This window comes from Hippichthys cyanospilos, unplaced genomic scaffold, assembly GCF_059441005.1.
Source record: "Hippichthys cyanospilos isolate Australia breed blue-spotted pipefish unplaced genomic scaffold, RoL_Hcya_1.0 HiC_scaffold_73, whole genome shotgun sequence".
Lineage (NCBI taxonomy): Eukaryota > Metazoa > Chordata > Actinopteri > Syngnathiformes > Syngnathidae > Hippichthys > Hippichthys cyanospilos.
The window spans coordinates 20,514-37,098 of NW_028283429.1; the positions used below are offsets into that span (position 1 = coordinate 20,514).

The window sequence follows — 16,585 nt, forward strand, 5'->3', positions numbered from 1 at the left end:
TCTGCTTTTTATAGCTAGGTCGGAACTAGACAATCTCCAAAAGAGATGCTTTGTGATTGCATCCCAAAAAATCTGCATATGTTGATTGTGGACAGATGGTCCGTTCTGACATATCAGTACAGATGGAACTTCTGAGCAATACAATACCGGAGATGTTTGTGGTGATTTCAGTGAGGGCTGTCTGGCCAAAGCCTTTCCCTGTACGGGCTCGCACAGAGATCAAGTAGGTTGTTCCTGGGTGAAGATTGGAGAACATGTGATAGGTCTCATTCTTGAGCTTGGAAACAGTTCTTCTCGGGCCTGGGACATTGATGCCAGGATCAGATGACTCAATGCTCTGGTAACTGATCTGTAGGCCAATGAAAAGTGACAACAATTTTACAAGTTATGGGAGTTCCAACAACATTTCAAAAAGAAAAACTTGATTTTCAATTGCTGTAATTGCTGATTGGCGTTCAAAAAAAGTAAAACTAACAAGTTAGACGACTTCATTTCGGCGGGACACGGACAAAAGAGCGCAGTTTAAATAGACTGCGAGAGATTCAGACATTAATAAAGGTCATTAAATCAATTTAAAGCTCAGAAATTGCTGTCTTTTGCAAACTTTTTCTTGAAGGGGTTATTTGCCACACTTGCAAAGTACTCTCAAGTGAATTACCAATTATATCCTGCTCAATGAGATCACATGGCAGCAATCTGACAAGGATGAGCACATACCATACAGCACATTAGAGCTGGGAGAAGTCTTTGCCAGGGAGCACACACACACACACACACACACAGAAACAGAGACACATACACACACAGAGACATGATGTACTTTAAAATGAACGCATAACACATTTAAAAAGGGACCCCAGTTTTCCTAAGTCTAAAATGTCAGAAATGTAATCAATTGCAGATGTAGCAGCTAATCAGTTTTAAAACACTAGGCATAAGCGAGACCTAGCCGGCCGGTGCCTGCAGGCAAGCTGTCAAACACAGTGCATATAATGTATACATTTTGCATTTTACTATAATACTTAAATACATAAAATTCATGAGTACCTGCAGCATAAAGAAAAGCGCGTAGAGTGTTGGTCATCGAAATACTCGGTTGTAGTCATTGAGCAGGGCAAAAATCTAAAAATTCTACGCTTTCCTTATTCTTGCTAGTGTACAGTATTTTATGGCTATCCGTTTCTTCGTTGAAAATTGTACCTTGTATCTGTGGCTCATTACTAAGTAAAAGAGTACATGGAGCCATAAGGTCCAGCCACAGTTTTCCTGCTGCAGTTTGTTTTTTTTCCAGCAATTGTCCACCTCTGTTGCTTTCCGCTGCAACACTCAACTGTGCGAAGATACCACTCAAGCCACAAATTTACTGATTGTCCCTAGAAGAGATTTTAATGGTTCTGAAAGTGGAAATGCTGCAATGAGTAAGAAGTTGAAGACGCTTTGTATTAGTCAATTGGCTCAGAGTAGACCAATGTTTTAGTCCTAGCGAAATGAAGCAAATTTTTATTGCTCTGTGTAAAGCATTTACAGTGAGCTGAGAGATCAACAAAAAACAGCCGCCACCAGAAATCCCATTCAATAATTGCTTTGAAGGGACTTTGCAAGAGGCGAAGGAAGCAAAAGGTTGGCAGGCCTTGCTGATGTCGTGCCATAGACAGAAGGTCTGAACAAGTAAACATCAACTAATTATCATGCTCAACAAAATGGCCTACAGCATCACACATGCATGTGTGTTATCTAAAGAGGCTGTCTGCAGTTTATAGTTCAAGACCAGTTTTATGATAGGGTGGACTGTACTGGTCCCCAAAACCTTTTGTAAATTAAAAAAAAAAAAAGAAAAATGAGTTTTGTTTTCTTCTTTCAATCATTTTAAACATTTTTCAACAATGCAACAAATGTCCTTTTCTTTCTTTTAAATTCAGTTCACTAAGAAGAACCCCTCAGGAACACTGACTAAAGCATTTAACATTATTGCTACTTGCCGATGTGCATGATCAAAAGGTGATAGAAATGATTTCTGCTTTGGTCGGGTCACTGAATGACTATTCAACACGGGCTAAACTGCTAGCTAGCGCTAACATGGGCAGGCTGTGCAAACTGTTTCACATTTTCATGCTTTTCACTTCATCACTTGGGTCCAACTTGCTCAAATGATTCAACAGGGTTGAGTTTCTCCTTGTTTTTGATGATACTACCTTGCACAACTTTTTCATTTCCTCCAGTCACTCTGGAGACACTGCCATACACATTTTGGAAAAAACTCACTTGGCAAAATAGTTTCATCTTCACAAGATGATGCCAAGTCATAGCCTGCCGTGAGCTATGCGTTTAGCTGCACATTCGCGCCGGTTCATTGTTAATATTATGTTCCGTTTACTGCTTCTTTCCTTTTCTCTCTCATTCTCTTTAGTTTGTTTTGCAAACTAATGTTAAAAGGAAAAGCTGGACTCTGACTGACTTCCGTCACGCACATTTCCACCGTGTCAGATTGAGTAAATATGCTCATTGCTCCCAGCTGGTCACATAATATCACAAGTCGCAATCATATAATCACCCAGCTCGACTAAAATTGCCCCTAAGAAGGTAATCGACGGGGTAGGGGTGATGAATGTGTTGATTTTTTTGGGGTCTTTTTGAGCCATCCAGTGCGAAATGTGCCACGGCTCCCGGTGGTTGGGGACCACTGATGTACAGTGTCAAGAGAAGATATTCTTCGACTATCTTTGTTATTTTAAACGAGTATTTTATTTGTGGTACAAAAAAAAACATATATTTTCTATACCACCTGTCCTCTATAGTCATGAGTGAGCTTGAGACTATCTCAGCTGACTTAGAGCAACAGCCGGGGTGCACCTTAGACTAGTTGCCAGAAAATCAGAGTGCAATCAATGGTACCCTTCTGTGGTGCTACTTTTTTCTGTGAAGGATGTAGATTGAATTCCAAATCGCGCACCCTTTAGGGCGTTTGACTTTGGCAATCCCACTGAATTTAGTTTGTGTTGGGAAAGTGGTGATTTTGACTCTCATCCCCCGTATGTCAAGGGTTGAATTCTTGTCAGAGGAAAATGTGCAATAATAGATAAGTCTCCAACCCCAGTTGCAGCTGATCAGTCAAGCATTGTCTTTCTCTAAATGAAGCCATATGTATGAGAGAGATAGCAGCTATGGAAGAGGCTGGCGTGTCATGAACAATTCCAGAAACAAAAAAAAAAAAGAGCAAAGGTAAAAAGGATTTGATTAAACAATGTTCTCCAACGTAAGCTGCATACACTGTTATATCCAGCGAATAGCGGGGTAAAAAGTTCACCCAGTGTTTAAAAAAAAAAGAAAAAAAACACTCACACATTCACAGTTTCTCTAAATTATATGCCAGGCAGCTGCAGACGTTCTTATACATGCTAGGAAATAGATACAACACACCTATACAGCGCATTTGACAGAACACACTTATGTGATACTGCATGAAAAAAAATGCCGTCAGCAGCTGTTTTCATCTATGGTGTGACATTTGTTTCAAAACACTTACCTCATACTGGGTAATAAGGCCATTGGGCTCAAGAGGCTCCTCCCATTTCAGGAAGATCATGTCATCCAGTGGGGTGAAGGTGAGCGACTCCGGTGCTATGCCTCCTGGGACTGCAAGACATTGTCAGAAGAGACGATGAGCCTCTTCTGTTTATATCAGCTTGGTCATACTCACATTAAAGTTCAAGGGGCAAAAAAAAAGATATACTGGTAGTCAAATTTATAGCAGGCATGGACTATACAGATCACAAATCAATTACTGTATGGCCTAAATTTGTCAGGAATTACGCCAGGTTCTTAAACAAGTCTCTATCAAAGTGATAATATGCAAACATCTTTTTTGAAAACCATACCATGTTTAAATGTACAGTATCAATAACTCTCTTATCATTTCACAATTGCTTGTTTCTAGCTGTTTTGTCATTACTTCTTCTTTTGTCTTCATTAGCATGAAAGAAAGTGATTTGCCCTCAGTTATGGTGCAAATAATGTGCAGAAGCACTAAGGATTGCTAGCAGATAAAGCAGCAAAGAAAGAGCTACCTAAAGGTCATTAGGGTGACATATATTTTCTGAATTATGAAGAGCACCTTTTATGTTAATTCAGCCCGTCAGAACATCATCCTCTGAATTAATGTATTGTAAAAGCTTGGAAAACTTACTTAACAGCCTACGATGGATGAGATGTGATCACACATGTAGTGCCATGTGCTACAAATCGTACGGCGAGTGAAACTGGTAAAAGCAGCGATCAGAACAAGCTCTCAACAATTCTAACATCGGGAGTTAAATAAGCGATTGGAGTCATTCATGTGATCCATCTAGATGAAATAACAATAGTAACTCTGGATGACTGTCAAGCACGTGCTTGAAACAGCAGCGTACACATGAGGCTGGCAGGCAGCCACATCCTTTGACTTGTACCGAATTTTAAATCAAACACTGCACTGCTAGCATTTAGTAAACAGCAGATGGTAATCACTGACAATCTAATGCCTGATTCAGCTCACCGATAGAAATGTAATGTATGTACTAGATGATTTGCTCGGGCAGACATCGAAATACAGCAAACAACAAAATGCTTTTAGAGAATTAAGTAAAACCACAGAATGGATGAAAAAATACCCTACGAGAACAAACCATGTTTGTGTATTTAAGGACTTCAAAAGTGCTTTTGCTCCAGCTTGATCCAAAAAATGGTTAAAAATTCTGGACCTTTAGGGCGGCCTCCCCTGTCCCCTGCTGTGCTGCAGTAGTTATTGTACCAATCAAAGGTTTCCACACATCTTTTCATTCAATCGCATGAGAAGCGTGTCCAAACATTTGGCTGATACTGTCTTTAACCATGAAATATTATCATTGTATAGTAGTAGTGCAAGTATTGGCAATGTGAATCTCACAGTGACTTCAAGCTGTCCAAATTCTCTGAATTTCAGCCTCTCAACAGTTATTCTGATCAGATTTATTTAGTCTTTCAGTCTTTTCAGCCTGATTTTTTTATTTTGAATGTCACAGACCAAAACAGCGACCTAATTCAAATTTAAAAAATAAAACATGGAAAGCAGTCCTATTATATATTGGAACCCTACTAACATTCTGGATCGGTACCCTCATCATTCTATTTGCAGTAACGTAAAGAACAAAAAGTTGACACGCTATGGGGATACATTTTTCAGAATAAGGTTGTAATTTAATGACGTGAATATTCAAATGACAGGTTACATAATATTGTAATTCTAATATTCCTACAGTATGATATAACTCATGGAGGCTTCTATTTTTCCTGGTACTGCCATAACTTTTCTTAATATGAATATGCAAGGCGGCAGCTCTCATTAAAGGGGAGGTCATCCCCCATTTTTTTTAACAATAATAATTTCTATGAACCGCCACTAGTGTAAAAACGGTATTCTCATTAATTGCGCATGTGTGAAATATGAATTAAGCAGCAAAATCCACCTGTTTTAATCCATGGCCACCCCCTGGGATTTTTGCTGATAAATTCATATTCCACAAACACAATATTATTGTTGTCCGTAATTATTGCAAAGGAAATTTGGGGGTTGGCTTCCCCTTTAATAACCAGCAAGAGGAACAGCTGAATAAATGGCACTAAAAGATGTCGTTTTGTTTTGTATGTACGTGCATGTTAATGAGTGACCCGTGATCAAATTTGTTCATTTTACCACAGGAATAACTGATTGACAAAGTGTAACTGATGGTTTCCATGAATAAAAAAAAATAGAAATTTGCATCAAATCTTTGTTTGTTTTTGCGCCTTGGTTCTTTTTTTTTTCCCGACCTCCTCCCGGGACTTACTGTCTTCCTCGGTCTGGAAGGTGACCTCTCTGCCCTCTTTCTTGCCCTCCGGGTTGGCCAGTGACAGACGGACATGGATGCCGTGGTAGGGTGGCAGATCACGCAGCGTGAAGCGTGAGGCGTTGTGCTCCACAGCCAAGCATTCACGCACAGTTGTGTTGTGCCCACCGCCGCCTCCCGCCGTGGTATAGCGGTAGCACAGGGACACTGAGTAGGTGTGGCAGCGTGTCACGTTGAAGGCCAAAATCTCCCACAGCAGGGACAACTGCCTGGGCTGGATGTCGGTGGCCGTCAGTCCCCGAAGTGCACGCATGGGCTCTAGATTGGTGGAAACATCAGATTAATTGATATACCTTACTCATAAAAATATAAATGATCAAGTAAACTACATTTGGAAATAAAACATGAAAGTGGGCTGCATGAAATATTTCACAGAACTCTCTTTGTCCTAATTTACATGCGCATTTGTTGGTCAAACTCTGCTTCCAACTCACAAGGCCATATGGCCCCCTTCACTAGCTTGGGGTACAAACTGGCTTCTGACACCGCTTGTTCTTTGTTCTGACAACTGCATTAAAAATAGGGAATTCTTCTACAGGACTTGCTTGTACATCTTAAACCGGGCACTGCTGTTGCAGTGGCTTGGCTGGCTTTTTCTTTTCCTCATCTTGCATTGTGCATTCAAAGCAGTGCTTTTCAATTATATTTTGCCAAGGAAAGAGAAAACTTTTCATGCCCCTAGCCAACTCGACTGACTATAAATAAGACTATTATCTATAAAAAGTTTATAGGTATACCTAAACCTGTATCCTTTTGAACATTAACAAAAGAAAAAAGCAATAGAAATCAACTTTCAACAACTGTTATTTTTTTACAGTGTTAATATTGGTTACAGCTATTCCTAAAACAAACCCAAAAAAAAAGAAATAAAACAAACACAAAAAAGATGACATTTTATTGCAATGACACTTGGTATGACAAAAACAAAGCCTTTTCCCTGGGGTCATTCGTCCGCCCTGGCATCACCTCGCGCCCCCTTAGGGGGGCCCGCCCCACTATTTGAGAAGCAGTGATTTACAGCACCAGCTGAAGGTTTGGAAACAGCCTTACTTTGGTGTTTATTCTCTAAAAAATCTGAATTGAACATTGAATACTTAAGTCATAAAAAAATTTGAAAACATCAAAATATTGACAGACATATTTTATGAAGAAAATATGTGAATAAAAAGAGAATAAAGGTAACAAATTAGATTCTTCAAAGCAGGCACTTTTTACTCCAGATAACTTTGTATATCTCATCTTATATCTTATTCATGATGTGAATGGTGCTTGAATGACCTTGAATGACTTTCAGTTCACAACTGTGCGTTGTGCACTAATGAAATTTTCAACTTTCACAAAATATTTTCACAAATCTTTTGATGAAACATCGACTTACTAGTTGAATAGTACTTTTGTTATGGCACATGAGGGTCTGTATCCCTTTTACTGACACTAAGCTATTTTGCATACGTCACTTTACCTTCTCCTTATTTGTTACCAAGGCGCAGGCGGTCGAATTGACCTCGCGATTGCTACTAAAGCAGTATTAGAAATGTCCCTTTAAATGCACGGACGCGTTTACTCCAGTTACTATCCAGCTGCAGGCCAGAATCCACAAACACACTGTGAGCTTTATTGTTATCTGGGTTCGGGTTAGACACAAACTGACTCACTATGGGAGTCATTCGGATGTCCTCCTCCAAAAAGCGACCATGGCATCAAGTAACCATCTTCTATTGATTGCTTGCAGCCCCCCCTAGAGCACAGCTAGAACTCATGTCACGTGTGCTAATTAAACAGACTATGCAGCTTGACGTAGCGCTCAAACAAGCCCCAGTCTCAGTTTTGAATATTCACCAGTCATGTGTTTTGGCCTGTATTTATTTTAATCCTCACTTCCACTAAAAACTGTTGGAAGTCTGCAAGGGCGATGTTATCTGCGAGGCATTTTTATTGCTGGGTCATCACATGTTTAGAGAAGAAAGCAAGTTCATTCTGGTCATAGCTTTGTTAATGTTGTCCATCTAAAAGAATGACAACTCTCTTTTTCATGAATACTCAAAGATACACAGAGGCTCTTGTCGAGCAACACACAGAACCCCCAGTGTTCAAGAGGGCATCCCAACTGGGGACTAAAAGCCAAGGACATCCTCACTATCAATAGGGGCATTCATCAGTTATTAACACAGTCAACGCCTTTTTTGTCAAGTAACATAATGTAGTGCACTGCTTTTTAATTAAAATATAGCATGATAAGAAAAGGGCAGGGAGGCGGGGACTGACAGAAGGGCGATGCATGGGGTTTCGAGGGAGATCAGAGGAGGTGATTCAGCTAAGACTTTTTTTTTTTTTTTTTTTTTTACTGACTGGAGCATGGAACTTGAATGAGATGGCAGGTGCATCACTAAGCAGGGGCGGTAGAAAGCAGTTGACTAATTCAATTTGAAAGATGCTCACTAGCACACTGCATGCAAATATCCCATCTATTAATATCCTAATATACATAACTCGTTTTTATATTGCTGTATCTTTACTTTATCATGTCCTCACTTGCTATATTGTGCATGCTCAAGCACTACTACAACACAAACATAACATTGTATACTATGCCCAAATTCATTTACATTTATTACTGCTTGTGGTCGCAATTATAGTGAAGTAAAATGCTGTGACATTTCCAATCTACACAGAGTGCCTCTGCAGTCACTGGCCTTCTCCTTTCATTTGCTTTCAACCATCTCATACAAGACAGAAAAATGACCAAAACATTGACTCCAACCTCTAATGTGATGAAATGGATCCATAAACAAGAGCACACATACAAAAGTAGGAGTTCTATTGTTGAGAGCAGCTGAAAAGTATTTTAGCGGCATAATTGATAGTCTGCACAGACCGAGCGAAATAAAAAGAGGCCATTAAAAGCTGGGTTGATAAAAGCATCAGCAAACAGGCCACAGTGTGCCCATTGTTGCTTTTCTCAAAGTGGACATCGTGCCAACCCTTGCCTCGTCTTATTTGTTGGTGTGCCACGGGCAGCCATTCGCTGACACCCTGCAGCCGCCCCAACAAGGCCGAAAGCCCACAGCGCCATGTAGATCCTAAGAGATCGGACGTGAGATTGGAAGTGACAGGTTCTGCTTTGTTGGCTCCCCTAAAACTGTGACACGGGACAGTACATCGCAGCCAAGGAGGGTGATTTGGACTGACTGCCTCAGTTGAGAAAAAACAAACATATGAGGACGTCCGTGCCTTATGTTCCACTCGGTGTACGAGAATTGAAAACATTCCTAAAGCGCACATACACATAGTAAGGTTCATATCGATTTGGATGATGACGTTTCATATTTTGGTTTATTCTCAATCACAATGGATTTAAAAACAAATAAAGAAAAAGATCAGTAATTATAGGATAAGTATAAGTAAGTATAGACGCCGTGACTGTGTACCCCCACTATGGTCTGTACAAAGCGTCCTAGTTAATATGGTGTTTGTGGCGTATGAATTGAGCAGCAAAATCTACTCATTTTATTCTTCAGGGGCAGTCATTATGCTATTTCCTCTTTACTGAAAAATACATCATGTTTCAGACCAATCATGTCTTACCTGTTTTCTAAATTTGGTCGTGTGATGTTTGCAAGCTGAGCAGTGTTTGGTCTTTCCCTAAGCAACAGTGTTGTCATGTTCAATCAACAGCAGACAAAATGGCCACCTTCTGAGAAGGATAAAAGCAGGGGTATTTTGTTGCTTGATTATATTTCACAAACACAATCTCAATCAGAATGTAGTCTTTAGACTAGCACTGGGTGCATAGAACATACTTTCGCAGAGAGCATTTTGCATTTACTTTCATTTATAAAGAGCAAATGGCCTTCCTAAAGCTAGGTGTGATTATCTTAATGCTAACACTATTGAAAACACCACTGAAATTGTAATTATAAGCATTGTATTAGAGGTTTGAGAACTTGTTAAGCAATGGATAACTGAAAACAAATGTTGGAGGAATCCATGTAGAAAGACACTATTACAATAGTCACCAGCATATAGTCTTTGTCCTCTGCAAAAAGACATTACTGTATCATAATGTAGACATGACCCAAACAGCTTCATCTCTAAATGTAACTAATGTCAGCAGTCATATCATGTCTTAACACCAGTATACCAGTTCCATTAGCAGCACATCACCATACCTTCACTATTTTTTACATTAAATTCCTGTGGCAATATTTTTGTCTCAGCAAAACAGCAACGTTTGTTACGTCCCAACTGAACAAATGAAACAGCTTTAGAAAGGCCAGCATGTCATCAACTGATCACAATAGAACTTAGGCCTTGTCTCCATGTAACCGGCTTATTTAAACCCGCATAGTCTCCCCCTTGTTGTTGTTGTTTATTTAAAGAAATCACATCCATACAAATTCAGCACATTCACTTACAAGCCTGCCAGGTAGGTAGTCGTGTCGCCAAATTATGTCCAATCAGAAACAATTACCGCCTCTGACACGTCCAATCAGAAAGAACATCCGCCTCTGACAGTACCTGTGTCTTTGGCGGGAAAAAAAAAAAAGAGTAGCGCGATGACACAAATCTCCAGTTTAAGCTGGTTACAAGCAACCACGAGGACATGGAAAAACCTCCACTTTGGCCAGAGGTTTTGAAAGATTTGGTTTCGATGAGGAAAAAACAAACAAACCCTGTACTGTATAGCAAATAAGGCAAAACAGAGACCTTTACTGCCAGTTTGTGAGAACCCTGGCTACGTGTAGACATTGCCTTAGTAGCGTCGTTCCAGTGAGTCAAAGACATGCATCAAAAACCATCTAGTTGCCACAAATGAAAAGACCGGGTCTCAGGACGATATGGGATATGTGATACATTTATTTCTCCATATTTTTCTCTTAATGTGATATTTGTGAAAGAGGAGACTTTTTTAAGCATGGATATTATGAAGATTATACAACAGTCTATAATGTTCGTCCTTCAAATCTTGCCAGCGCATAAATCTGTGTAGTGTGATTGATTCGTTTTCCTTGCGGTCAGCCTTTGCACTGGATATATTCCTAATTTTAGTCTGGCATTAGTGTTGGCTCCCTTCATACAGACCAAGAGCAACATGACCGGGGGCTTTCAGGGGCAGTTTCAATGACCCAGAAGCAGGTGGAGGCCTATTACCGCAGAGTACTTTAGGGACCACCTGCAGTACAAACGCTCACCTATCCTCCATGATTTACTTGAGGCGTTTCAGGCTGTGCTCATGCTCTGTGCTGATAATTAAAGAAATGGCTCATCAAGCACACCTGGATGGCAGGTAGCGACCATGTTCACATTCACGGAGATTAGTTTTACAGTACCCGCCTGAGGAAAAGTATTGGTATGGTGGAGTCAGCTACCCAACATGATTGGAAGGGAGGGGAAGTTTCTGCCTGGTCGGGCAGATTAGTCATGGTGGCAAGGCATGGCTACTGAAGCTAGAAAAATGTGCTTTCCTCCAAATAGTGTGCAAATGCTCACCAGATAATTACCAGCTCACCACAACAGCCCCACCATCAATTTTCTAATGCTTAAACTTAATCAGGCCAACAGCAATGGGCCAATGAGTATTGGGAGTTCGGATTTGGGGTCAGCAGGGGAAGTGTAGACCAGATGGAGCTCTGAGGTGATGGTGATTACAGTCTGCTGGAAGGTCAAGAAGGTGAGTTACACCAGGTGGAGAAGTTTTGCATTGTTACATCTCAAGGTAACAATGAGTGGAGCACATCAGCGCACAAAAGCACGGAGCTGTGAAAGACGATCAAAATCGGAGACATTTGGCACAAAAAAAAAAAAGTGTCCTGGGACTAAATCTGAAAAAGCAGCCGTTTTTAAACATGAATAGAATTTGCGGTTCCTGTTGTTGAAAAGCAGAAACTGCTGCATGGAGGGCACAGGGTAAATGGTAGAAAGACAGCATGGCTTAGTGGTTGAGTGCTCATCTCCCAATTGGAAGGTTATGGGTTTGATTCCTGACCCTGCGACTATATCGAAGTGTCCCTGAGCAAGACACTGAACCCTAATTTGCTTCCAGTGGATCCAGCAGCACCCAGCATAGTAGCAACCTCATTTGATGTGTGAATACGAATTGGTGAGATTTGCGCATTAAAGCGCTTTGAGCATGACAGTATACAGTATGGTCAGGCCTGCCTTACCAACAGGCTTGCGTGCAGTAGTCCAAAAACATGATATTCACAATTTGTTGATTTTTCTATCAATCACTTTACATTGTTGGCATAAGTTGACCATCCTGCAGGCAAATCTTCAGAAATCTAAGCACCCTTTATTGTGCTATTTTAAATTGATTTTCACTGTGTGCCTGTCTGACCGAGACCTAAGTAATTAGGCTGAGGTCTGACAAACTGTGTTGACACCCCCCCCCCCACACACACACACACACACAGAGCCCTCACTTTAATTTTTAACAGACGGTTGAAAACAATGCAGAAGGAAGTGAATAAGAAAACTTGTTTGATTTCACCTATCCTGATTTGGTGTGCATCCAAGTTTCTTTTTATCAGTGTTCAGCTCCATAATATTACTTATCCCACATGACTGAACAAACCAATGCCACAGTCATTGAAATGTAAATGCTCATTAAAAGAGTTTAATGACTTTCACAAACACTGACACCAGCAACTATGAAGCTTTTATTGCTTCACCTTCCTCGCATTCACTGTGCACATTAAATGTCACAAAGAGAAAATAAGCTCGCCCACACTCTCTATCACACACTGGCTTCTCCTCCCCCTGTCCCCCACTCAGTTTGGGACTACTATTAACTTCCTTGCTGGTATTGTTATTTACTGTGTTTCATGTTTTGAGTGCTAGAGATGTGCATGGGTGTTGGGGTGAGAAAGGGCTGTGAGTTCAATCATGGCTCTTGATGAATGAGGTTCTTTTTGGCTGTGGGGACAAAAGGGTGGCTTTAATATGTCATTGGGGAGGGGTCCTGGTGTGCTCCACTGAAGCACAGTAGAGAGATTTGTGAGGGATGGTATATGGCAGGAAGAGACTGTTGGGCACACAAAGAGTGATGACCATGAATGACATGACGACTGCCTTTGGGCGACCTAAAGCTCTCCATTCGGTGCGTGTCTGCGACATACAGATACAGGCAGCAGTAATGTCTTCATCTGAGTGTGTACGTTGACATTACCGTGGCACACTATGCAAGATTGAAGCATAGCGGCGCACAGCTGCTCAACCCCCTTGGTGTTTTATGTCAACTTTGACAGATGACAAGGGAGGACGGATGTTGACAGGCACAGCAAAATGTTCTTTTTGAAGGAAACCCAACTGGGGACCACGGAATTAATTTTGCAATATCATTATTCAGAGTATGTGCAAGGGAGGCATCACAAGGTTTTGTTCGCATTGTTAAATTAGGCCTCTTTAGCACTGATCAATAGACAGGTGACTTGAGCTACGCATCATCTAGTTGGCATATGTTAAGCCTATACGCCCACTTTTAAAGACATGATTTAGGAAGGCAGAATAAGAGTAGAAATATATATATATATATATATATATATATATATATATATATATATATATATATACATACACATACACACACACACACACACACACACACACATATAGGATAGTTGATCTGGAAATTCAATTCTAGACTCGGAAAGTAGACCTGAAAAGAAACTGGGAAGGCTGCTTGAAATAACAGCTTGAGCTTGGTGATCTGGCAATGTGTCACTGAGAACCTAGAGCCTAAATAGCCAGACATTAAATCCAATATAACATAATAGAGCAAATGGAAGCACCATAGAGGAACTGCATGGCAACTGTTATCACAACAAACATATTCCAATTACAATGCAAAGTAAGTTCTTCAAATATTATGAGTGAATACATGTATGGACTGATAATACTTTCTGTCAGTTATCAACTTTCTGCTTGTCATTCATTTGATTTAAAAAAAAAATAACTTTCTATGTCCTTCAGTAGATAGCAAAGGTGCTTGCTTTAGGCTAGCTAATATAGTCAGCCAGCTCTTATCTTTCAAATAAGCGTCAAATCGATATGACCGTGCTGCCAGGAGAAAGTCTCTTATTCTGTGCTTTCAGCTCCGGAGTTAAGAGAACGCAGTGAGAGCAAATGTAGCCTTTCTAAGGAGATAAGTGTGTCACAGCGACTGAGTCTCAACTTGTCAATCACTTCCACTCTGATTGAATTTTACCCGATGGTCACAATACCGCACTTTAATTTTAGATATCGTCAGGGAGCTGCTGTTGAACATCTTAGCTTTGATCTGTAAGAATCACCCAAAATCGCAATCAATCATCTTTTTTGGAAATAACAGCAAAGCAGCAAATTAAAAGAGCTGAGTTGAAATAAGGCATGCTTTGCGCCCTTTTTAAACATTTTTAGTTGGCACTTTCAATTTGAGTTGAGGGCAAGTGTGGTGCAGTGTACAACGTCTCAAACAGCTCTGATTCTGGCCCATCAGAAATTTGGTGGTCGCTACCATGACCTTGCTTTGCTGAGAAACAACTTTTAAGATGAGTACACAAAGCAGCAAAAATGACACAAAGAGGGATTTTCGCAGAGAGTGTGTATATGTGTGATACACAGCCCTGTATAAAACGCATTATAATCATTAACTTGGAGTAATGCACAAAACTGAAATCTGCACAAAAACATTTTTTACAACCAAATGCATTCTCATACAGTTGCGAGAGTAAGTTGAAACTTTGGAATTACTTCAATTCCTGCCTAATTTGGTCATGAAATTAAACTTTGACAAATGCATTAACAGAATTAGAATATACTGTATATGATGTTTTATACATATTGCTTACATTTTTTTTTTAACAAAACAGCTCTGTCCAGTGGTCTTTTTTAATTACTAAGGGTTGGTTTCAACAAACTAAATTTAGCTTGAAGAATAGAAAATCCAGAGACATGTCATATTACAGAACATAATGTTGTTACCGAAACACAACGGAAATATAAATAAAATTCAAATTTCAAGTGAATAAGTCAGATTTTTTTTTTTTTATAATCAATGAAAAAAATTTTTTTAAACATGTTTGAATGCCTGTAACATTATTAAAAAAAAAGAAAACATAACTAAAAAAAACTAGTACTATGTGAAATGCAGAAAATACACTATCTTAAATATTGATTCAGTTTGAGGTTTGATCTCTAACATCAGAAAAATACCTGTTGATTATTGTTTCAACGCAAATAAAAAAAAAAAAAAGGTTTTATGTTGACTTAACACTATTGATAAGAATTCTGCTATCATGGAGGATTCCAAACACATGAAAATACTTATTGCTAAAAGACAAAAATTTCGAGCATTCGGACTATTTTAAATGAACTCATTCATTCTTTAAGTGAATGAGTTATTAAGCAACACAAACCATTAATCAATTTTTGAAAATCATTATGGGTTACTTGAAAACTCGATCGCTAGACGATTAATTGTTACATCCCATATTTGAAGACGCTTGAGAGTGAAGTGATTTTCTGTAGAAATGCCAGTTTGTGTCATTGTCACACATCTGTGAACTTTCTTTCAGAGCTCACAGAGGCATGACTTCAAATTCTAAGATGCTATGTGAACTCACCTGCACACTTAGTTCTGCTCACTAGCGGAGGTCCAGGAGGGCCCGTCCCTCCTTCTCCCGGCCGAGTCAGCAGCACGCTGATGTGGTATTCCGTATCCGGATCCAAGTGCCACAGCTTGTAGGTGACCATGTTGACTCCGTGCACCTCAGACCACGGAGACTGACTGGCACGATACTCAATCTCTTTCCTAATAATGGGCCCATCTCCAAGGATAGAATTGGTGTTGAGCTGGATGATTAGGTAAGTGGAGCCGGCACGCAGCAGCTGAGGTGGCGCAATGGGCGAAGGTGGTACTGTCAGGGAATGGTTCAAAAAAGAACAGAAAAAATGATATTAGTGAAGGCATTTGCCTCAGTCATGTACAGTTTGGCTAATGAGCTTATCGGTTGCATGAAAACACAGTCCTGACTAACCACAGAGAATTAAATGGGTCCTGAGAGACCGAAGGATGCGAGCAGGTCATGCGGCGTTCAAATAGCCGATTAGTCACACCCATTAACGAGGCATTGAGAACCTTGCGTACATTAACCAGAGGGAAATGTGAAAAAACAGGTGTGAACACAATGAAGCAACCTTTGCCACAGAAAAATTAGGCGCCCTTCATCCGTTTCAGCATGAAAGAGGAGACTCTCCTTACTGTCAGTTGAGATTGGACACTGGGGATTAATTTCAAGCCCAACGGTCAGTTACTCGCACAGCTAAGCCGCTGAACAATTACATGGGCAGGAGTGTAAGGAAAGGAAGGGAGCGCAAAAGGAATGAGGACAAAGCACAAGAAAAGATCACAGTTAGATGTGTGGCTGTGACTAATCTGTCATTGCAGCAGAGGCGCCCCTGTCTTTTGAGGGCCCTCGCTTAACAGGATTTATACATCGGTAGCGCACCCCTCTTCTACCCTGATGCTTTCCGTTAAAGCTTCCTTCGCCGACGGCTCCTCGTCTTTGAGGCGTCAATAACTGAACCAAAATGAAAGACCAAATTCCATCCAGACAGTGGCATTTGGGTAAGGGGGAAATAGTGTGGCACAAATCTCTTAGACGGCTCCATACCAGAAAGAAAAAAAACGTCTCTCTATAACTATT

At 40.3% G+C, this 16,585-nt stretch overlaps 1 protein-coding gene across 1 annotated transcript in view; it reads right to left on the reverse strand.

Moving 5' to 3' along the window:
• Window positions 1-16,585, reverse strand: part of LOC148405053 (receptor-type tyrosine-protein phosphatase U-like) — a gene marked incomplete at its 3' end in the record, with an annotated part of 58,217 nt that overhangs the window by 19,799 nt on the left and 21,833 nt on the right. Inside the window, exons 5-8 of the mRNA XM_088407296.1 lie at window positions 15,503-15,796; window positions 5,841-6,158; window positions 3,524-3,633; window positions 148-349 (exon numbers count right to left, since the gene is read on the reverse strand). Of these exons, the coding sequence (XP_088263422.1) occupies window positions 148-349; window positions 3,524-3,633; window positions 5,841-6,158; window positions 15,503-15,796 (924 nt within the window). The remainder of the gene's footprint in view (window positions 1-147; window positions 350-3,523; window positions 3,634-5,840; window positions 6,159-15,502; window positions 15,797-16,585) is intronic.